Source organism: Hyperolius riggenbachi, chromosome 1 (assembly GCF_040937935.1).
Source record: "Hyperolius riggenbachi isolate aHypRig1 chromosome 1, aHypRig1.pri, whole genome shotgun sequence".
Classification (NCBI taxonomy): Eukaryota; Metazoa; Chordata; class Amphibia; order Anura; family Hyperoliidae; genus Hyperolius; species Hyperolius riggenbachi.
Window position 1 is genome coordinate 550,138,601 of NC_090646.1, and position 22,987 is coordinate 550,161,587.

General features: G+C 45.1%; 1 protein-coding gene across 1 annotated transcript; it reads right to left on the reverse strand.

Annotated features, from left to right (window-relative positions):
• Positions 1-1,276: 1,276 nt before the first annotated feature.
• Positions 1,277-22,200, reverse strand: SRP19 (signal recognition particle 19). Its single transcript, XM_068247310.1, has 6 exons — positions 22,105-22,200; positions 18,320-18,396; positions 9,923-9,998; positions 8,647-8,718; positions 8,457-8,568; positions 1,277-2,890 (listed from the first exon to the last, which is right to left on the reverse strand). Exons 2-6 carry the CDS (start codon positions 18,355-18,357, stop codon positions 2,760-2,762), a joined length of 429 nt encoding a protein of 142 aa, XP_068103411.1. The 5' UTR covers positions 18,358-18,396; positions 22,105-22,200; the 3' UTR covers positions 1,277-2,759.
• Between the last annotated feature and the right edge of the window lie 787 nt (positions 22,201-22,987).

A 22,987-nucleotide genomic window follows, 5' to 3' on the forward strand; every position in this document is an offset into this window, starting at 1 on the left:
AAGTGTGTGCACCCATTGGAAAGGGCTTGTCTCTTTAAGGGCTTCATAGTCCTTTGGGTCTACCGAAATGTTCATTGCTTTAGACTTTGCTACATTAATATGGAGGCCCGAGATTTTAGCGAAATTGTTAAAAGCGTTTAGTGCATTGGGTATAGAGATAAGGGGTTGGGTGAGGAATAAAAGGGTGTCATCTGCGAACATTAGTATTTTGTGTTCGATGCCCGCCTTTCCCACTCCTTTAATGTCTATGTTGTCCCTAAGGTTTCTAGCAAATGGTTCCAATGCTAAGATAAAAAGTAGGGGAGACAGGGGGCATCCCTGTCTCGTCCCCCTATTGATGGGGAAACTTTCGGAGTTGTGCCCGAAATAGCGTACAAAAGCGGAGGGGTGGGAGTAAATACCCTCTATCCAGTTTAGAAATTTAGAGTCGAGGCCCCATCTGCTAAGGGTGGATTTTAAGTAGGCCCAGGAAAGCGTATCGAACGCTTTGAAAATATCGAGTGATAGTGCCACTCCGGGGATTTTGTGATGTTGTAGATGATGTATTAAGAGTATAGCCCTCCTGGTGGCATCTTCAGCTTGTCTGCCTGGGACGAATCCCACTTGGTCCCTATGGATGAGAATGGGGAGAGCTGTGCTCAACCTCAGGGCTAAGATTTTTCCAAGGAGCTTAAAATCTACGTTAATTACGGAGATGGGGCGGAATTGGTGGGCACTAAGGCATTCTTGATCATCTTTGGGAATCATAGAGATTTGTGCTCTGAGCATGCTCTGGGGGGGGGGGGAGCTTGCCTTCCCTAATTTCATTATAACATTTGGTTAGAGTTGGCGCTATTAAATCTGAGGTTTTTTTATAATATTGAGCCGAGAAGCCGTCGGGCCCGGGGGCTTTATTAATTTTCAATGTTTTGATAGCCGCTTGGACTTCAGTGGTTTCTGTGGTAGTCTGTTGGTCGACAACAGGAAATTGGGCACCAAGGTGTTAGACCCTGGTGCCTGACACACATGCTTGCACCAGTGAAGAGCACAGAAGCATGATGAGCACAGATGCACACTAGCAACACACGCTGTTATCCTAAAACACTGACTCACATAGTATCGTTTTCAATTAAGACAGCAACGACGTAAATATACTGTATATAGATAGTAAAGAATGTTACTCATTTTACAAATTCAGCTGAGGTATTTAAAAATTAAAAGCACAACTGTATATTCTGAACAGCACAAAGTTCTGCCATTTATAAGCAAAGGGCATACATTTAGTTTCATGACACCATTATTATGATTTAAATAGTCTTATTTAATTGCTGACGTTTGTACAAAGTAATTCATGAAGAAAAAACAACATGAGGTGGATGCAACAAAAAAACAAAACAAAAAAGAGAAACTAGTCTTGGTTACCCATAGTCCCAATCACCACAGCGGCTTTCCTGCCCTGTACATACGTGATTTAGCATGGGAACAACGCTAAACCTTTTCAAAACACATTATCTGCTCTCAGCATTATTTAGGCAGCTTTAAAAACAAATGGTTTAGATCTACAAGACCTGTCACAAGTAGCAATTATGATGGCACTGAAAATAATGTGTACATTTTGCCAATACCTAATTCACATCCACTTCTACTTCTGGATATGAGGCATTCTGCCAGCTAAGCAGTCTGAATATTTATACAAAGGTTGTACAATAATAAACTGTCTTCTGTTTCAAGCATTCATGTAGTTCAAGCACTCGGTCCTCTGGAGCTGATTGCCGAGACTAAACATCATACATGTAGGAGTTTAGCTATAAAGAGATTGTGACTGAGGACAACCGATATTGTTTAAAGGGAATGTATAGTGACTTTTTAAAATTGTTTTATTCATTATGTCATGTTCCAACACAAGGTTTTGTCATATTTTATGTTCAGGAAAATATTTATATGAAAATGGAATATTAGTTTTGGATGTAATCTCACTGGTAAGCTCAAGAGTAGTCTTGCTGTTGCCATATTGGAAAGAGAAGATTGCCCCATGGAGAATTAAGGTGCATAAACATGCACAATCTCTTAATTTGTGTTGCTACCTGAGGTCTGGCCATGCTGGCTGCATGGTTGTGCCAGGTGTGTGATTCAAACAATGCTCAGCAAGATCAGCAGGACAAGCCAGGCAACTGGCATGGTTTATAAAGAAATATGGCACCCCTTTCACTACAAGGTCACTAACTTCAGGGGATTTTGCTATTGTAATGTTACAGACTTCTTAGACCTAGGATACTAAAACAAGCTCTGCGGCTCACATATCTTTAGCATTAAAAGTACACTTGAAATGAGAGGGATACAGAAGCTGCCATAATTATTAACTTTTCAACACCACTAAATGCCTGGCAGCCTGCTGATCTTTCATGCAACAGCAGTGTCTGACTTACACACCTGCAAAAAGCAGGTGGCTAACCCAGTCAGCACTTGGTCTGCATGCTTGCTCAGGGTCTATGGCTAAAAGTACTAAAGGCAGAGGATCAGCAGGCCAGCCAGGAAATCTGCATCGTTTAAAAGGAAATACATATGTCAGCCTCCATATCCCTCTAACTTCAGGTGTGCCTTAAATTAGCATGGAACTTCATATTTCCCAGTAAGGAAAAAAAAAGTATTTTTGTGTGTGTGTCAAACACAAATGGATAAAACAAACATGCTAAAAGACACTATACATTCCCAATGACAGTGAGATATTTATCACTAAGCTCCTCTGTGTAAACTGAATCTCGGGTATGGTCTCTGGTCCATCACTTCTTCTTCTTCTTGCTCTTCTTGCCGCCCTCTCCTTGCTGGACAGTCTGATCTCCTCCTCCTGATTTTTGTGTGCGGGTCTTTAGCTTCGGGATTTCTTCAGCCACACGCAGCATTATTGCCTTCCCTGCAAACATGACAGAGCTGTAAGTGCCTATATATTATCACTATTCCCTGGTTTAACAAGTACACTTATTAATGGTCGTCACTGGAGTGAGGTCTACTAGATATATATTTCTTTTCAGCGGCGTACCTAGGGCATTTGACACCCGGTGCTGCGCCAGGGCCTTGGTAGGATCTGGGGCACTTTTAGGCACTACAGATTGGGTGGGGCTATGCACCGGAATGTGGGTGTGTTCATGGGTGGAGCCAAATGTACATGAACTTAATAGCGGTGTAAGGCCTGCCCAGAAAAATGTTGAATGAAACCCCCTCTCCACTAATACAGAAAAAAAAAATGCAGCATATCCCATCAATAGGCAGTGTCACTTAAAGGGAACCTCAACTAAAAAAAAACCAAAAAAAAAAAAAAAAACCAAGGAGTTTCACTTACCTGGGGCATCTACCAGCCCCCTGCAGCCATCCTACACATTGCACCCATAAAGCGTAAAAATTTACTTGTTAATGTCCGAGATAGCTTCCTGCACCAGCGCGAATGCGTAAAAAGGTACGCATGGTGGCCGGTCGACTCCCAGTCAGCAAAAACAAAACTAGCTGGCAGTGGGGGACCAGAGGAGCTGACTGTGAGGGCACAGGATGGCTTCAGGGGGCTGGTAGATGCCCCAGGTGAGTAAAACTTTTTTTTTTTTTAATTAAGGTTCCCTTTAAGCATAGCTAGGCAGAGTTACCTGGCTTCTGTGCTGGCTGGTCCAGCTTTCTGCTGGGCAGGCTGGCCTGCCGCCAGGTGATCTGGCAGTTCCCCCATAGCATTCCCTGACCTAGTGGATTCCCTCCTTTGCCCCATATCGGCCTCCCATTGAGGAACCACAACTCCCAGCATGCCCCAATAGAAGAACCACAGCTCTCTGCATGTCCCCATAAAGCATCACAGCTTCCAGCATGGCACCACAGCACCAAGTATGCCCGCCATTAAGGACCACAGCTGACTACGCATTAACATCTGGGGCACCCCAGAATAGATCTGGGGCATGTGCTACTGATCTTTGCGGCTAGCAACGCCCCTGGTGCTGGGTAGGCCTGAACGCTTTACAGTTTATATTTTTAAATTGCAACCACAGAAACGTCGATTCAGTGATCATCAAAGGGCTGTTTTTTGGCGATATTCTGCACCCTTCCACTGTGCAGCAGTAACAGTCACTCTCGCTCGCTGCTCTGTGTACAAGTAGCGGCGGTTTGGCGGGGTGGCTGCTCACGTCGTCCTTCCTTCCGCCTAGTGCCGCCTCCTCCTACGTCATCCGCCCGTAGGCTCTCGCTCACCAAGTGCATCATTGGCTGGGCGGGTTGCAGACTCCGCCCACAGGCTCTCGCTCTGTTTCTCTCTCCCTCCGCCTAGCGTATCATCAGCTGGGCAGGCGGTAGAGACTCAGCCCGTCGACCTGTCACTCCTTTGTCTCCTTTGCACAGAGGAGGCTTGAATGAGGCACACAGTGTGGTGATCTGAGCTGCATTCTATACAAAGCTGTTGTGCATGCATGGTGAGGTGCATTCTATACAAAGCTGTTGTGCATGCATGGTGAGGTGCATTGTATACAAAGCTGTTGTGCATTGTATACAAAGCTGTTGTGCATGCATGGTGAGGCGCATTGTATACAAAGCTGTTGTGCATGCATGGTGAGGTGCATTGTATACAAAGCTGTTGTGCATGCATGGTGAGGTGCATTGTATACAAAGCTGTTGTGCATGCATGGTGAGGTGCATTCTATACAAAGCTGTTGTGCATGCATGGTGAGGTGCATTGTATACAAAGCTGTTGTGCATGCATGGTGAGGCGCATTATATACAAAGCTGTTGTGCATGCATGGTGAGGTGCATTGTATACAAAGCTGTTGTGCATGCATGGTGAGGTGCATTCTGTACAAAGCTGTTGTGCATGCATGGTGAGGTACTTTGTATACAAAGCTGTTGTGCATGCATGGTGAGGTGCATTGTATACAAAGCTGTTGTGCATGCATGGTGAGGCGCATTGTATACAAAGCTGTTGTGCATACATGGTGAGGTGCATTGTATACAAAGCTGTTGTGCATGCATGGTGAGGTGCATTGTATACAAAGCTGTTGTGCATGCATGGTGAGGTGCATTCTACACAAAGCAGTTGTGCATGCATGGTGAGGTGCATTCTACACAAAGCTGTTGTGCATGCATGGTGAGGTGCATTCTACACAAAGCTGTTGTGCATGCGTGGTGAGATGCATTCTACACAAAGCTGTTGTGCATGCGTGTTGAGGTGCATTCTACACAAAGCAGTTGTGCATGCATGGTGAGGTGCAATCTACACAAAGCTGTTGTGCATGCATGGTGAGGTGCATTCTACACAAAGCTGTTGTGCATGCATGGTGAGGTGCATTCTACACAAAGCTGTTGTGCATGCATGGTGAGGTGCATTCTACACAAAGCTGTTGTGCATGCATGGTGAGGTGCATTCTACACAAAGCTGTTGTGCATGCATGGTGAGGTGCATTCTACGCAAAGCTGTTGTGCATGCATGGTGATCTGCATTCTATGCAAAGCTGTTGTGTGCTGGCCTGCTGGGTACTGTGCATTTATTGCAAAGGAGCGGAGCTGACTGTGACAGACAGGCTTGATAGCTGGCTAAAGCCTACCCCTGCAGACTCTGAGAGGTAAGGGAAGGAAGTTGCTGATTGCTGCTCCTCACACAAACTGATCCTTGTGGTCGGGACAGTGCACAGCAGGAGAATGCTTGCCACTGGATTATTACTGGCTGCATACAGCAGGAAAGCGCTGTGATATCTTCAAAACTGCCACTTTGACGATCATGTGACAGGGTCGTCTTTTCCGAATTAGTGAGCAGTTACTGCAGTGCACAGCGGGCTTCAGAAGGGCTGGACTGACGTGCAAACTGCGCTCACCTCACTGACACATTGTTTTGATAAATTCACATAATGCAGTAGTAACATTTACAAACATGACAGACATGCCACATACTATCAATCTGATAGTATGATGTCATTTTATGTCGGTGCATGTTTGTAAATGTTACTGTGTACATTGTGAATTTAGTGCTAAAGCTTGATTTGTAGAAAATTGTGAATCAAATCAAAATTTGACAGAAATAGTGCAATTTAATCTTTTCCTAAAATCGTTCAGGCCTAGTGCTGGGTATTAAAAGACACACTCCCCCACCCCCCAAAAAATGAAAGGAGCGGGTAATGCCAGGTATAGGTGCCCCCAGTATAGATAATATAGTTGCCCCAGTACAGGTAATAATGTTGCCCCCAGTATAGGTAGCTAGTATAGTTGCCCCAGTATAACTAGTATAGTTGCCCCCATTGAAGGTAGTATAGTTGCCCCCCAGTATAGCTGGCTCCAGAGGGAAGCAGTGCAAGGAGGGGCAGCAGGGACAGCGGGGCCAAAACCCCCACCTCCCACACCTGCGTCCCCTCCTTCTGCACTCTACCCCCTTCAGAAATGCGGACGGCAGACGAAGAATAACTAACCTGACTTCCGCATTCCAAGTGCTGGAGCGCCGCGCCACCATCACGTGCCAAAGGTCTCCCCCTTTAATGTTGTTCACCGTGCTTCCACTAATCAGGAAACACAGTGGGCGGCATTGAAGGTGTAGACCTGTGTCAACGGTGACACAGTGCTGGAAATCAGGTGAGTTATTCTCCGACTGCCCACTCGACACCCCTGCCGCATATATGGAGGGAGAGATAGCAGAAAGAGGGGACCCAGGTGAGGGAAGGGGGTTTTGCCCCACCCTCCCTGCTGCCCCTCCTTCTTGCACAGCTTGCCCTACTGCTCATGGCCTCTGTGGGAGGCTTTTGTGACACCCCTCCTCCCTGCCAGTCATACAGTGCACCACGCTCCTGGCACCCAATAGAAGGAACGCCCCTGTTTCATTTCAGTGTCATAATTAACTCTCCTGGCCTCTAAGGTGATCACCTTCTTTCATGCTCGCATCCAAGACTTTACACGAGCATCATCCTTTATCTGGAACTCTCTTCCACAGCCTGTACGTCATGCTCCAAACCTGGACATCTTCAAACGCACTCTTAAAACACACCTTTTCAGACAAGTTTATAACATTCTATAGCCCTTATTTACTTATCTGACACAATGTAATCAGAGGGAAAGGGTCACTGCCTCATCCATCCTCCACCCCCTTACCTAGTGTGTCCCCCACTACCCATTAGATTGTAAGCTCGCAAGGGCAGGGTCCTACTCCTAATGTTTACTGTTTTTGTCACAATATTTGCGCTGCTTGGAACTCTGTTGTACATTTTGTTAGTGTATCTATGTTCCCCTTGTCATCTTATTGTGCTTTGTAAAGCGCTGCGGAATATGTTGGCGCTATATAAATAAAAAAAATAATAATAATAATAATAATAATTAGTGATAAAGTTAATGCTGATTAAATAGAGACCTAGCTAAAATGGCAAAACTGCTCTGGTCCATAAGGGGGAAACAATGTCTGGATGCGAAGTGGTTAAATACTGTATAGACTTTGCTTTGTGGCCCAAGGGCCTGTTTCCACTACACGGAGATTGGATGCAGAATGGATGCAGAAAAACTGACTCCAATGAATGCCTATGGGCCTGTTTCCACTAAACGCAATTTTTCTGATGCAGATTTCCCCATAGGCATTCATTGGAGTCAGTTTTTCTGCATCCAATCTGCGTGTAGTGGAAACAGGCCCTTATACTTTTACACAGCACTGCTGCAGACAAACACAAAGCTCTTGTGAAGAGAGATTAAAGCCCAATTAAATCCAAAATGAAAGTTATAAAATTCTGAAAGTACACAGTTTTTAGTGTTAAAGATAATTATTATTTTTGGCACTACATTTTCACATTCATACCCATGTACCCATCTATACAGGTTCAGAACTTGCCTGTTTTTCTGCTCAGAAAGTGGTTAAATTAATAAGCAAGAAAAAAGGGACTGCATGACATTGCATGAGATTTACAAAAATAAATGCCCCAGTATGCCCAGTTTACTGAAAACCATACACAAAAATTACTGCACAAACTGCATGAGTCACACCAAGAGGCATTTTAGGAGGACGGCATCCACAATACACATCACACTGACACAGCCTCCTTCACTTCCCTGCAGCCGCCGGCTCTCAATAATCAGTTCAGTTTTACTTGCACAGTTGTAGGTAGGATTTTGATTATATGGGAGTAGAGTGGCACAGCTGCTGGCACCGTGGAACGGAGTACATGCTGGCACCGCAGAGCGGAGTAGCTGCTGGCACCGCAGAGTGGAACAGCTGTAGCTGCTTGCACTGTGTAAGCAGAGAAGCTGCTGGCACCGCGGAGTGGAGTAGCTACTGGCACATGTCACCACTGCCCTCAGTTTGCACCTCGTTTGATGTTGTTCCCTATGTGGGCAGCGGCTTAGTCAGTGTGGTCTGCAGTGGTTGTGGTTTGTTTAGTATACAGGATAATAGCACTTTTCTGGCTGATCACCTTCTATCTAAATAGGCCCCTTAGATGATCTCTGGTAAGAGCCTACAATACTGAAAAATGGCAAGAAGCACTAAACCTTACTTGAGGTAAGTTTATCCACACAGGGTGTGCCATCCTCATTGTTCAGCTGTACCCGCACTCGGCCTCTGTACTGGATGTCCCGATTCCACTCACGTGTGTACATCTTGTCTGCCTGCACAGAGAACCTGGTTTATAGCGAGTTGGGATGTTACAGAGAAAAATAAGACAAAGCTATCAAACAACTCCTCACCTCTACGACGACGTTTAGTTTGTTTGCACGACATACATCTGCTATTTCTGTACATGTCGGATTCTGTACAGCCTGGCAATAGGAGGAAAGAAGAGGAGAGAGTGAGACCACTAGTTACAAAATCTCATCTCTGTTACTAGAAGTGGAAGAAGTCGTTTCTCATAAATAACAGGAGGATGGTTTCCTCTTACCAAACACAGTAGACATATATGCCCAACACTACATTAAAGAATTCTAACTAAAACATTCTTAAGCTCTGGAAACAGTGTGGAAGGATTGGACCTCAGTAAAGCTTTTATGGCGGTCTCTAACTAGATTGGGGACATTCCCTTTTGCTGGCTGTTGTAAAGACACAGCCTGTTAGTTAGAACTCGGATTTTCCCTCCGATATTTTCAAACAGTTGTCAACTCAACTGCATACAGGTAAATATCACATTAGGAATATAAAACCCAAATCCAAAAGGAATACAGAGGTGAAAAGCCTTAAGAAAACAGAGGCCACTTATAGGACACACAAGCAATCATTTAATGTGGTGACGTTTTTCTTCTGGGCAGCTCTGCCAGCTAGTAATTTGGTCCAGTATAGGGCCTGACCAAAGGAGGTTGGTGACTTCTGAACCAGATCTACCTGGTGGGGTATGCGCAGCAGCTCAGTGTCACCACACTCTTGGTGTCATATTGCAAGAACACCGGAAGCGCATAGAGCGAGCAGCGGCACTGAGCACACGCAGCCAACTAGATCCGGTTCAGAGGTCAATGACCTCCTCTGGTCAGGATCGGACTGAGTTACAAGCAGACTAAGCCGTCTGGAGGAAAACAGTCACCGCATTAAATAATTGCTTAGGTGTGGTGACCTATGCGTGGCCTCTGATTCCCCAAAGCTTGGTATTCTTTTACTAACCCAGCTGACAATGTACACAGTCTCTGTACTCTACTTCAAGGCCTTAGATTCATGATTACTGCCTAGGCATTGGCACAGGAAGTGAAAACCCCAGCATAACAACCACAACCCAAACAATAGTAATTCCACAGAGGTCCTCACCGTGCTCAGATGAAATATAGAAATAAAAAAATGCAGTAACTTTCACTTTAATTCCCATTTATAGTTTTACAACCACATTTTTGCAAAAGAGTGAGCACCACTCATTCACAGCTGGCAGACATGTTCTCATAGCAACTCATGTATAAATAACGTCACTACATGAGGAAGTCATGCCAATAAAAAAACTGGTGCACCACTAAAGTGTATTTATTCTGTAATAACAACATCACCAACCTTTTCAACAGGTATCTGCCTTCCCTCAGCAATAGTCTTCTTACTATTGATATAAGCTGGATAAATACAGATGAACCTGCAATGAATACAAATGTAAACTGTAATGTTAACTGGTATTCAAAGGTTTTTCTTTTTCTCTCAACTAGAGGTTTTTATTGAACAAACGGTAGGTACAACATATAGTACATACAGATTCACCAGCATATGAAAGGTCATTGAGTGCTACAAAAGTCCAAGCATAGACTAAGGCACATGAAGCCAATAGAAATAATTATAAAATAACATATGTACAAAATACAAAAAAAAAACTAAACAAAAACATATGAGCAGAAAGGTTTTTCATTTTATAATCGTTCATCTTTTAGATCCCACCTCTTGTTTCCCTCCATTCCTTTAGATTGTAAGCTCACAAGGGCAGGGCTCTCTCAACCGTTTGTGTCTTGGAATGTTATTTATTTAATAGCTTGCTGTTATACATTTTATTCATCATGTTACATCTGTCATTGTAATCACCAGTTCTGTATTTTGTACCACTGTCTATATTTGATGTATATCATTGTCTGTATCATTTTGTACCCCTTGTTTGTTTTCCTACTTTGTACAGTGCCACGGAATGTTGGCGGTTGACACTTTATAAATAATAATAATAATAGTAATAATAATGCTTACTTACAGGCAATATGTATTATACTGAATGATCATTCACAGCAACATTTTTAGTGATGCTCACTGTACAGTCACACTGCTATTGCTGGGCAGCCTATTTTATAGAGGGCGAATGAGTGAGTGATGCTCATATGAACAATGCATTCATGACGGATCACTAGACAATGTAGTAGAAAAACTGTACGGTTGCTAGGTTTTCACACACGACAACCATGAATGTTCATCTGTAATGTCTTCCAAATGGAATTGTAGTCAAGTGTTAAGAGCCAGTAAAGGTAATGCAACAAATAATGGCTTATGTTTTAATTTTACAGCGAAGCATAGCAGTTTTTCCTTCTGGGGAAACTTTGTGAGATACTGTTATACAGCGAGTGTGTGAGTGGATGGGCAATGGCTTCTTCCTCAGACAGACATTTGCTAGAACATAATTACAAAGTCATCTGTATTCAATTTCCTGAACGGACATTTACTGCCCTCTTTCTATTAAATTTAAAGAAGCAGATTGTGAAAGTTTATGCTGTTACCTTCCACAGATATCTTGCCACTGGATTTTTTTCTTACTTTTTAACTACTTCAATTTAGTTATACAATGTAAATAACGTAGTAAGAATCCGAATTATTCCTATTTTTATAAGAATGCCCTATGAGCTTATATTTAAATAAGGCTTTGAGGAGGTGCTCGCTGTCTTTTTTCTCTGTCCTCGCCTCATAGGATCAGATGCTGCAGTCTTTTCTCTTACACCTGCCTGACTGTCTTTTGCAGTCGCCACACATCTGCCTCCCTGTGTGAAGGTCCCCCTGTTAAACCCTATCAATTGGGGCTATGGTGGGCACCCTGTTCTGCTGATCTTGGGGGTTATGGTACAGCATGCTATTATACTATGCACTAATTGTGCTTACACTGGAAGAGCTCCTGACCTTTTTAATTGGTACAGGTTGTAATGAGCCTTTTTGCGGCCAGTGTCCTCCTATACCTTACCTGCTTCTTTTTTTTTTTCTTCTTTCCTTTGGCGTGCGTTCCAGCTTCCCTAATGGAGCTGGAGCGCATGTAGGAGGGCGTGTAGGGGGCGCGGCTGCGTCCTCCGTGCTCTATGCGGTCTGCTTCCGGTGTTCTGATTGGCCAGTCGGCGCGCTCCCTCCCTGCTCAGCGTCCTCTGACGTCACAGCCGCCCTCTGATTGGCGGGCGGCGCTGTACTGGCTTCTTCCGTCCGGCCCACCTGCTTGCAAGAAGGAAGTGTATTTAAATCAGCGGCAGCAGCGTTCACCGCTGATACACTGAGTGGAGGCAGGATGGACACGACCATTGAGGAGCAGGAGAGCGATGTTGAGGAAGTGGAAAGGTAGGCACAGTATGTTCGGGGGGGGGGGGGGGGGGATAGGTACTGGCTACTAATGTCAGTTCCTATGGTGTTTGCTATTTCACCTTTAAGTAAGCCTTACTTCAGGACACTGTTGCGCCCTTAACAGATCAGCAAACTAATGATAGGTAGGTGTTTGTCAGGTAACTTATCTTGCTTGGGAGTGCACTCTTCTAATGGTCATAATTATGACTATGTTTTTCAGCCCAAGGAGAAGACGGGACTCAAGGTCCAAAAGTGGGAAAGCACCCCGAAAGTCGTCTCCTCCACACTATTATTCATCGAGGTCAAGAAGATACAATTCTAGAAGCCTTTCTCCCCCCAGGACTACGTGGACTATTACGATGATCATTACTCTTATCGGGGTTATTATGGATCGCCCAGAAGAGTTCACTCTCATGAATATCGTCATCACCGTTCAGAAAGGCGTGCATGCTGGGCGTGTGGAAGCTCCGTGATACCGGAGAAATTAGTCTGTGCTAACTGCTTTTCACAGATGTCAGATGTACCGGAACAGTCATCAGTGGATGTGTCTGGATTAATTAAAAAGGCGGTCCAGGAATCGATTGAGACCTATATTGCGAGCCTCCCTGCCCAGTCTTCTGAACCTCACACTTCAACCGGTGAACCCTTGGCAGAGAATACTTCGGACTGCGGGTTTAATTTTGCTCTAATCCCACCATACATTCGAGCAGTGAGGAAAGCCATAGAGTGGGAATCCGGGGACGAAATAGAGGATTCATCCACTAAAAGTAAAGAAAAGAAAAGATACTACAAACACCTTCAAAAGTCCAAGGACACTTTCCCTTATCTAGCGGAAATAGAGGAAGTCATAAAAGATGAATGGCAAAGAGTGGAGAAGAAACCACCACTGGCGAACCGGTTGGCGAAACTATATCCCTTGCCAGCAGATGAGATAAAGGTGCTGGACAATGCACCCACAGTAGACGCTTCGGTGATGAGATTAGCGAATCACATGACACTGCCGCTAGAGGATTGTATTTCATTCAAAGATGTACTGTTAAGAAAGGCCGACCAAGACCTAAAAAAAATATATATACCACAGCAGGGGGAGCATGCAAACCTGCTATCACGCTGGCCGTAGTGGGAAAAGCGATCAGAGTCTGGACGGAAAATATTGAGGCCGCAATCAAATCGGAAGTAGATAAAGACTCAATTATTACAGCCTTGGAAGATTTAAAGCTCTCCGCCGACTTCATCGGCGAGGCATCCTTTGATGTGGTAAGATGTGCGTCTCGCGATATGCTATATTCTGTAACAGCGAAAAAGGGCTCTTTGGCTCAGATCGTGGTCAGCGGACATCAATTACAGGCAAGCATGGTGCAAGATTCCATTTCACAGAAAGGCACTGTTTGGTGAAAAATTGGACTCCGCTATCACCAGAGTGACGGAGGGGTAAATCTGGCTTGATACCCCAGGACAAAAGGCCAGTCAGACAGAATTATACTCCCGCACAACAGCAGAACAGGTATAAGAACGCTAGAGCTGATCGACCTGGGAAAAAAACTTCAGAAAGGATTGGCGAAGTTCCCAAGGGACATTGCAGAGGCTGACAAAACAGAAGTGAACGCCAACTCCTCCCACACAAAAGAAGTCTTTTTGACAGTTCATCAGTCCAGGACTTGCCGGTGGGTGCCAGGCTGAGACATTTTAGCAAGATCTGGGAAAGGAAGATCAGTTCCAGATGGGTAAATACGACAATATCCATAGGCCACTCCTGGACGTTCAAGCGGACACCAGAACAGACGTTTGTTCCAACAAAAATCCCTGTGTCGAAACAAAAAAGGAACATCTTATTCTCTTACATCCAAGAATTGATGGACAAACAAGCAATATTACAGGTTCCTTTACTGCAGATAGGAAAGGGGTGCTATTCCCCTCTATTTTTTGTACAGAAAATCAGAAAAGCTTCGTCCGGTATTGGACTTGAAGAAACTGAATCATTACATAAATTTGGAGAGTTTCAAAATGGAATCACTACAATCAATAAGCAAAGCAATACAGAAAACGACTGGATGTTTTCAGTAGACCTTCAAGATGCGTAATTACACATCACGATTCGCGAAGATCTTCAAAAGTTCCTGAGATTTGCAGTGGGAGAGAATCATTATCAGTTCACGTGCCTTCCCTTTTGGCATCTCCACCGCACCTTGTACCTTCACGAAGGTCCTAGTTTCAATTATAGCCAGTCTCAGAGTTCAGAAACTGCGTGTGTACCACTATCTAGACGATATCCTATTACTGGGCGACAATCAAGCAAGCAGGATTTCTACATCAATGGGACAGGTCGAATCTCAACCAACGTATCCAGTGTTCTCCCCAGGGCCAATTAGGTGGGCGGGCCGCCCGGCTGTTTTGAAATCCCGCCCGGGTACTATCAAAGGCCCGCCACACAGTTCTGCTCAGTCATCCTTTTATATGCCCTGCCGCCCGCTCGCTTGCACGGAGCAAGTCTCCCTCTTCATAGCTGCTCCGGCTGCGCTGCTCGCCCGTACAGTTACCTCCAGATCAGCGGCAGCCCGCAGGGAGGGATGAGAGAGAGAGTGGAGCGATGTGCGGTAACGCGCCATAGACTTCAAATACAGGCGTTACAAGTGATGTCACTTCCTGTATTTGAAGTATACGCCGCGTTACTGCACATCGCTCCGCTCTCTCATCCCTGCGGGATGCCGCTGATCTGGAGGTAACTACGGGCGGGCAGTGCAGCCGGAACAGCGGAGCGTGCAGGCGAGCAGGCAGCAGGGCACATCCAGGGCCAGCGCTGGCATTGAGGAACTGTGCGGTCCCCATCCACACCGCCTGACCCCCCCCCCCCCCCCGCCCAAATAGAAATTATTTCACGGTACTGCAATAGGCTGCATAAGACCTTCTCTATCTTCTCTTATGCTTCTGGCATACCACAAGGCAAGAGACTGGGCAGGCAATGTAGAGCAGATTAGAACAGTGCAGAGAACACACGTTTCCTCTGCACTCTGTAGTGACAGAGCCATCTCCACAAACTGCACTAAAAGGAATACATTGAACAGACCATAATGCAATGCTTTTGCTCTCTCCATTTCCCAAAAGGGGTGTTAGAAGGCATGGCGAATTCTTAACAGCAGTATTTGTATGCTATTGAATTCTGGGTCCCAGAAGCCAAAGTGGTGTGCAGTCTGAATAACACTAAGAAATGTGGCTGCTTTTATTTGCCAACACTTATTTTTGAGTAAACCGAAAATAACAGGATGCTTTGAGGAAACTCTCACTGGGTGCTGTAGCTCTGAGGTCACATGATCAGCTAACCGGCTACAGGAGAAATTGAGGTGAGAAGAAGCATGTCATTCATCCATTGTAAACAAGCATTTATTGTTAGTGTATGGGTATGTGTATCAGTTCCCACATACTGAACAGCAATCCCTCTCCAGCTGCTCCATGTGATGCTGACAGTTTAACTCTTTGCATCCAGCAATGCAGCACATCAGGGGGTGGTTGAGTAAAAGTCAAGCAATTGTGCTGATGGACAGACTAGCTGCTGCTTCATCCTTCCTTATCAAAAGTGTTTTTATGCAACAAATCACAATTCATTTTTTTTCCCTACCTGGGCACCGAGAATGTAATAGGAACACTACAGCTAATTTACATTAAAAAATGTGCGCACATGTACACACACTCTGCATTGACATTGAGTAACCCCACCCGGCTACTTTTTCATGCCACCCGGCTGGAAAAAAAATTCTGGGGAGAACACTGGTATCCTACTACTCAAAACGATGAGGGACAGTCTTTGCTGGTAGCTACTAAACCACAAAATCAGTCAGCACTTACAATTCATGCCGGATCCCCCTGTAATCATAACAACAGATGCCAGCAAGAGGGGATGGGGAGCAACATGCAACCAGTTAACAGCCCAAGGATTCTGGAGTCAAGAAAAGTCAGCGGAGTCATCAAACGCACGGGAGTTGAGAGCGGTCTTTCATGCCCTACAGTCTTTCCTATCGCTAGTGATCAACAAAAACTGTTTGATCCGAATAGACAACAAAACAGCGGTGGCATATATGGAGAGGCAAGTGGGGACTTAAAGTCATGCGCTTTTGAAGATAGCCAGTTACATCTTTCAGCTAGCGGAGGACAATCTATTGTCTCTCCGTGCAGTATATATTCCAGGGGTCCTGAATACAGAGGCAGATTTTCGGAACCGCAAAGATCTGGACAACGAGTGGTCATTGGATCAGGAGTCATTTTCTCTAATCTGCAAGGAATGGGGCTCTCCACAGATAGACATGATGGCAACTCGGCACAACACCAAGTGCAAGAGATTTATAGCGAGGTACTCGTTCAAGGGTGCGGAAGGAATAGATGTCTTGACAGCCCCCTGGAATTGTACGAACGGGTATGTGTTCCCTCCAGTACCAATGATATACAACCTACCGAGGAGGATACAACAAGAGCCGGTCACAGTAACAGCAATCATACCGAATTGGCCTCGAGAGGGAGAAACTGGAACAATTAGGTTGCTCAGCAGAAGTCATCAATACGCTGCTTCAGGCCAGAAAACCCTCAACCAATAAAACATACCACAGAATCTGGGAAAGGTTCTCAGCTTTTGCTACATCGGCTGCTTTCAATCCGCTATAACCTCTACCTCAGCAGGTTTTGGCATTTCTACAGACAGAGGTAGAAAAGGGGCTGAGTTATCATGCCTTGAAGGTCCAAATATCAGCCATTTCTGCCTTATCGGACTTCAGATGTTATCTACATCCTTTAATAAAGCAATTTATGTTGGCAGTGATGAAGATTAGGCCTCCAAGAAAAATATCCTACTCGCAATGGGACCTTCCCCTAGTACTGGAATTCCAATCAGGGAGTCCGTTTGAGCCACTTCTTAGTTGTTCATTGTGGAATCTGACACTAAAGTCCGCTTTTCTGGTGGCGATAACATCTGCCCGCAGAGTGTCAGAGCTTAGTGCCCTGGGTTGCAAGGAGCCATATCTAACCTTTTACCACAACAGAGTTCAGTTAAAACCAGTGGACTCCTTCTTACTGAAAGTTGTCAAGTCGTTTCATATTAATCAAGAATGGTCTCTTCCAGCCTTCCAGGATGATTCAGTTCTACATACTTTAGATGTCTCTAGAACACTAAAGGCCTATCTGGAAGCAACTGAATCTGTCAGAAAGTCGGACCGCTTGTTTGTCATCCCCTCGGGGTACAGAAAAGGGCAGATGGCTTCTGCAAGAACAATTGCATCATGGTTATTAAAAACGATCCGAGGGGCATATCGGGCTATCGGTTCGCAACCCCCAGATTCAATCAGGGCACACTCAATCCAGAGGTGTTTCTTCCTCGTGGGCAGCATATTCTAATGTCTCCGCATCTAAGATTTGTCAAGCTGCTTATTGGACAAGCATTAACACTTTTATTTCACATTATAAAGTGGATGTATCTGTAAATACTTTTTTAGAATTTGGGAGAGCTGCAATCTCCTCGGCATGTACCCGTGAATACATTTTCTGTTATTTTTTGCAGCATATTCTGTCTCACTCCCTTATTTCTACTAGTTAGATCCCAATGTGCTGCCATGGAGGCATAAGGAAAACAGAAAATTGTTACTTACCTATCGGTAATTTTCCTTTCGTGATGCATCCATGGCAGCACATGGATCTCACCCATCTATTTGGTGAGGATCCTAGCTACAAAGACAGAGAGCATCTCCTCAAAGCCTTATTTAAAGGGATACTGTAGGGGGGTCGGAGGAAAATGAGCTGAACTTACCCGGGGCTTCTAATGGTCCCCCGCAGACATCCTGTGTTGGCGCAGCCACTCCCCAATGCTCCGGCCCCGCCTCCGGTTCACTTCTGGAATTTCTGACTTTAAAGTCAGAAAACCACTGCACCTGCGTTGCCGTGTCCTCGCTTCCCCTGACGTCACCAGGAGTGTACTGCACAGACACAGACCATACTGGGCCTGTGCTGTGCGCTCTTGATGACATCAGCGGGATCGAGGACACGGCAACGCAGGCGCAGTGGTTTTCTGACTTTAAAGTCTGAAATTCCAGAAATGAGCCGGAGGCGGGGCCGGAGCATCGGTGAGTGGCTGCACGGGCACAGGATGTCTGCGGGGGACCATTAGAAGCCCCGGGTAAGTTCAGCTCATTTTCCCCCGACCCCCCTACAGTATCCCTTTAAATATTCACTGGTCCTATGGGGTAAGGGGGCAAAGCAATTACCCAATGTGCTGCCATGGACGCATCAGGAAAGGAAAATTACCGATAGGTAAGTAACAATTTTCCGTTATCCACATCTCAGGTTTCCTTTATATTATCCAGGGAACTAAACCAAGTCATTAAATACAGACAAATAAGTAGCTTAATTTACCTGGATGGGTCTGTATATGGCTTTTCGAGATCTGCCATGGTGTGGCCTGCTCAGAGTCGCATATTAATATTCAGCACCTTTAAGAAAAAAACAGACAAAGTACGACAAAAGATTAGAAACCTGCACTGAAGTGATGGGTAAAATGGCAAATGCTTTTCAGTCATCTCTAAATGTAGCCATTTACCAACAATTCACTGGCACACCATCTGGAGGTATTAAGACTGGTTTGTCTTTACCTACCTCTATGAACCAAGCATTAATGGACTACTGAAGTGAGAGGGATATGAAGGCTGCCATTATTATTTCCTTTAAAAAAAACGCAAATTGTCTGACTGTCCTGCTGGTTTTTGGCCTTTGAAGGGGCACTATGGCCAAAAATTATAAAATTGGAAAAAAAACATACTTCTTATTTGTCAATGTTTGCACATATTTTCAGAGTAAAATGAGCAATAAATGTATTTTCTCATATGTTGCTGCCACTTACAGTAGGTAGTAGAAATCTGATAGACGTGACAGGGTTTGGATTAAACTATCTCTTCATAGGGGATTCTCAGCAAGGTTTTTATTCTTTATATAGATATTTCCTAAAAAGGATTTAAACAATGATGCTTCCCTGCTTGCTACACAGCTTTTTGGCAGTTGAACAGAGCAACTGACATTCACTAAGTGCTTTTGAAAATAAATAAATCCCTGAGAATCCCCTATGAAGAGATGGACTAGTCCAAAACCTGCCATTTCTGTCAGATTTCTACTACCTACTGTAAGGCTGCTTTCACAGTTAGATGTTACAGGCGCACGCTAGTGCAGCCTGTACTGCAGCCCACCACACAGCAATGAAAAATGAAAATAGAAATACATATATCCAGGCACATCGCCTCTAGTTAGGACATTAAATAAATTATTAGGGAAAGGGAGGTGAGGGAGGTGCTGAAGGGGGTGTGGCTAGAAAACAGCAAAAATCTATTAACCCTTCGCACACTCACATGCAAATGTTCAAACAAATGCATTCACAGATTTACTCATCCAGGCACAACTGTTATCCCTACAGCTAAATTAAAAGCCAGGGTTTTAGTTCACAGAAGAATGCATTCTTATGCTTAGTCACCTATACTGCGCAGAAGTACCCAGGTAAACATAGGTGTCCTAACTCTGGCCCTGTAACATGCATAGTGCAGACATGCAAACACATTCGTTGCATCAAACCTATCAATGGATTAGGAGCACACATCCTAACTTCCTCTCCTGGGAAAGACGGTGCATCTTACCAATCGCACAAGGGAGCTAACGTTATGTGTCCACGTGCACCATGCGCATACACCAGCATAAGCTGTGTGCATGCTGACAAACACATACAGGGGAAGGAGGGAGTGCACTGAATTAGACCCTAGCCACAGGGGTCAGTAGTAGAAATAGAAATACATATATCCAGGCACATCGCCTCTAGTTAGGACATTAAATAAATTATTAGGGAAAGGGAGGTGAGGGAGGTGCTGAAGAGGGTGTGGCTAGAAAACAGCAAAAATCTATTAACCCTTCGCACACTCACATGCAAATGTTCAAACAAATGCATTCACAGATTTACTCATCCAGGCACAACTGTTATCCCTACAGCTAAATTAAAAGCCAGGGTTTTAGTTCACAGAAGAATGCATTCTTATGCTTAGTCACCTATACTGCGCAGAAGTACCCAGGTAAACATAGGTGTCCTAACTCTGGCCCTGTAACATGCATAGTGCAGACATGCAAACACATTCATTGCATCAAACCTATCAATGGATTAGGAGCACACATCCTAACTTCCTCTCCTGGGAAAGAAAGCAATGAAAAATGAATGGGCTGTTCACAGTGCCCACGTTGCGTTACATTGTAACGCAGCAGGTAAAAACAAAGTGCTGCATGCTGTGCGTTATAAACGGCTAAGCCGCGTTAGACTGTTTACACATGCTCAGTGATGTTGGAGGAGGAGGTCTCCCCTCCTCCTCCTCGGCCAGGCACATGGCCAATTACTATTCACTGCACGGTGTGACGGCGTCGCCATGTGCGGCAATTGGCTGGCAGGAACATGTGATGCCGCATGCGTCCAAGAGTACACATCACGGCATCACAGGAAGCATGAACTCAATGTAACGTCCAGCTTCAACCCCACTATGCATTGCGTTAGGGGCACGTTATACGACCTTAACGTGGCATCTAACGCAACTTCTTAGTGGGAAAGAAGCCTAATTGACAGCAACATAGGAGAAAAGTAAATTATGGCTCATTTTACTCTGGAAAAAAAACATACTTCTTATTTGGATATGTTTGCACATATTTTACATTTTACAATTTTTCACCAGTGCCCCTATAATTATTTTAGCTACAGATGGAACAAGCATGCAGATGAGATGTTTCTGTCTGAAGCGTGATTTTAACCTCCTTAGCGGTATGGACGAGCTCAGCTCGTCCATTACCGCCGGAGGGTGCCGCTCAGGCCCTGCTGGGCCGATTTTCGCCAAATAAAAAGCAGCACACGCAGCCGGCACTTTGCCAGCTGCGTGTGCTACCTGATCGCCGCCCTGCGGCGATCCTCCGTGAGCAGCGGCGAAAGAGGGTCCCCCCAGCCGCCCGAGCCCTGCGCAGCCGGACCAATCAGTTCCGGCCAGCGCTAAGGGCTGGATTGAAGGCGGCTGACGTCCATGACGTCACTCCGCTCGTCACCATGGCGACGAGAAAAGCAAAACAAGGAGGGCCGCTCATCGCGGCCCTTCTTGTTACTTCGGATCGCCGGAGGCGATCAGAAGTATGCAGCAGGAGCTACCTCGAGTGGGCTTTCATGCAGCCAACTTTCAGTTGGGTGCATGAAATATTTTTTTTATTCAAAAAAAAAAACCCTCCCGCAGCCGCCCTGGCGATCTTAATAGAACGCCAGGGTGGTTAAAAGCTCTTGCTAATGTTATCCTATGTATGTTCTCACCTGAGCAAAGTGATTTTATAAAAATCCCCCATAGCATTGCATTAGCAAGAGCTTTTCAAAATCACTAGTGCTTAAAGAGAGTCTGAAGGGAAAATACATTATTTTTACCTGCTAGTTTGCATAAGGAGTATGAGAAGTGAAACGCTGCAATCCAGCGGCAAAATGAGGGGCTTATACCCTCCAAATCCCCGGGGAAAATTTTGGGGAGCGCTTTCTGAAAGAGGCAGAGCTTAGCACTGTAGCTCTGCCTCTACTGAAGTCAATCCCCGCTGATTGTCCCCTCCCCTCTAAATCTTCCTTTACAGAGAAGGGCAGGGAGAGGTGGCGATCTGCATGGAGATTGACTTCATTAGAGGCAGAGCTGCAGCGCTAAGCTCTGCCTCCCCAGGCAGCAACATCCACGACTTTGAAAGACGTGGATGTTTGCCCCGGTATTTAGGGGGTATAAACTCCTCATTTTGCCACTGAAATGTGGCATTTTACTTATCCTCATACTTCTTATGTAAACTAGCAGGTAAAAATAAAAATTAACAATATGTCTGTAGAAACAATGCAGATATATTGCATGATTTTTATCTGCTGTAGCACAATTTATTCTTTTTTAGGTTATTATGCTGTTTGGTAGCATATAGAGCAGAGACGAAGTTCTGAGTTCAGGTCTTTCTGTAGACCCGCAAATACCATGCAGCATGCTGCTTTCTACAATCGGCTTACAAGAAGCACTACATATAGCTAGCCAGGCTTAGCTTGGTGGTAGCGGCGTGCCACAGCGCATGCAGCCCTATAGAGAGCACACATATAACCAACACCCAGTCCTTTCACTCCACCATACCTCCCAGCTGCGGCTGCTGACGGACACTTCCGGCCAGACAGGAACCGGAAATAACTCACAACATGAGTGCGGTGGTTAGAGCCTGCGTGTCACGCCTCGTTCCAGCAGAAGCCTGGCTGCTCATTAGCTGTCCGGATAGCGGATGACATGTGTGGTAGCGCTGGAAACCGACGTGCCGCATTCATTCCATTCTTGGGGCTGGCAAGCTCAGGCTCATAATCTTGTTTTGTCAGTTTAGTAAAGGAAAAAAAGTAAAAGAAAGATTGAAAAAGACAGCACAAGTATAAAGTATATATTTATTGTGTCCCATAAATAGTGATATATAGGGGAAACTGAAGAGGAAAGATTAACAGAGCGCTTTCATTCACAAATAGATTATAGTAACCTATAAGGGAAAAATCTGATAAAATAGTTGGATAATTCTTGGTGATTCATCCTGAAAATCCAGCCTGTGCACAGCACCCTGACCCCCTCCTCATGCAATCTGCCATCGGTCAGCAATGGCCGATGGCATGGTTATTTCCACTCACCGTACCTGCTGCATGAAGTCACTCCTATACCTCTGTCAGCCCCCCCTGCATAGCAGCAGAACATGTTCATGTTGCTAGCTAGTAGGCTAGCGACACCTGCCGTGCCAGTGTTGCCAAAGTGATCGAATACAATCCCTCCAGGGCAACATGCCTTGTATGTGTGTATAAGGTTGTGCAGCTATTTTAGCATTAAAAGGAACCCAAGATGAGAGATGTATAAAGGCTGCCATATTGATTTCCTTTTAAAGTGGAATTGAAGATCAAAGTGTTTCACTTAGCTGCAGCTTCTGCCAGCCCCATGCAGCCTTCTTGTCCCACGCCGGTCCTCCACGATCCTCCGATCTCCCAACGCC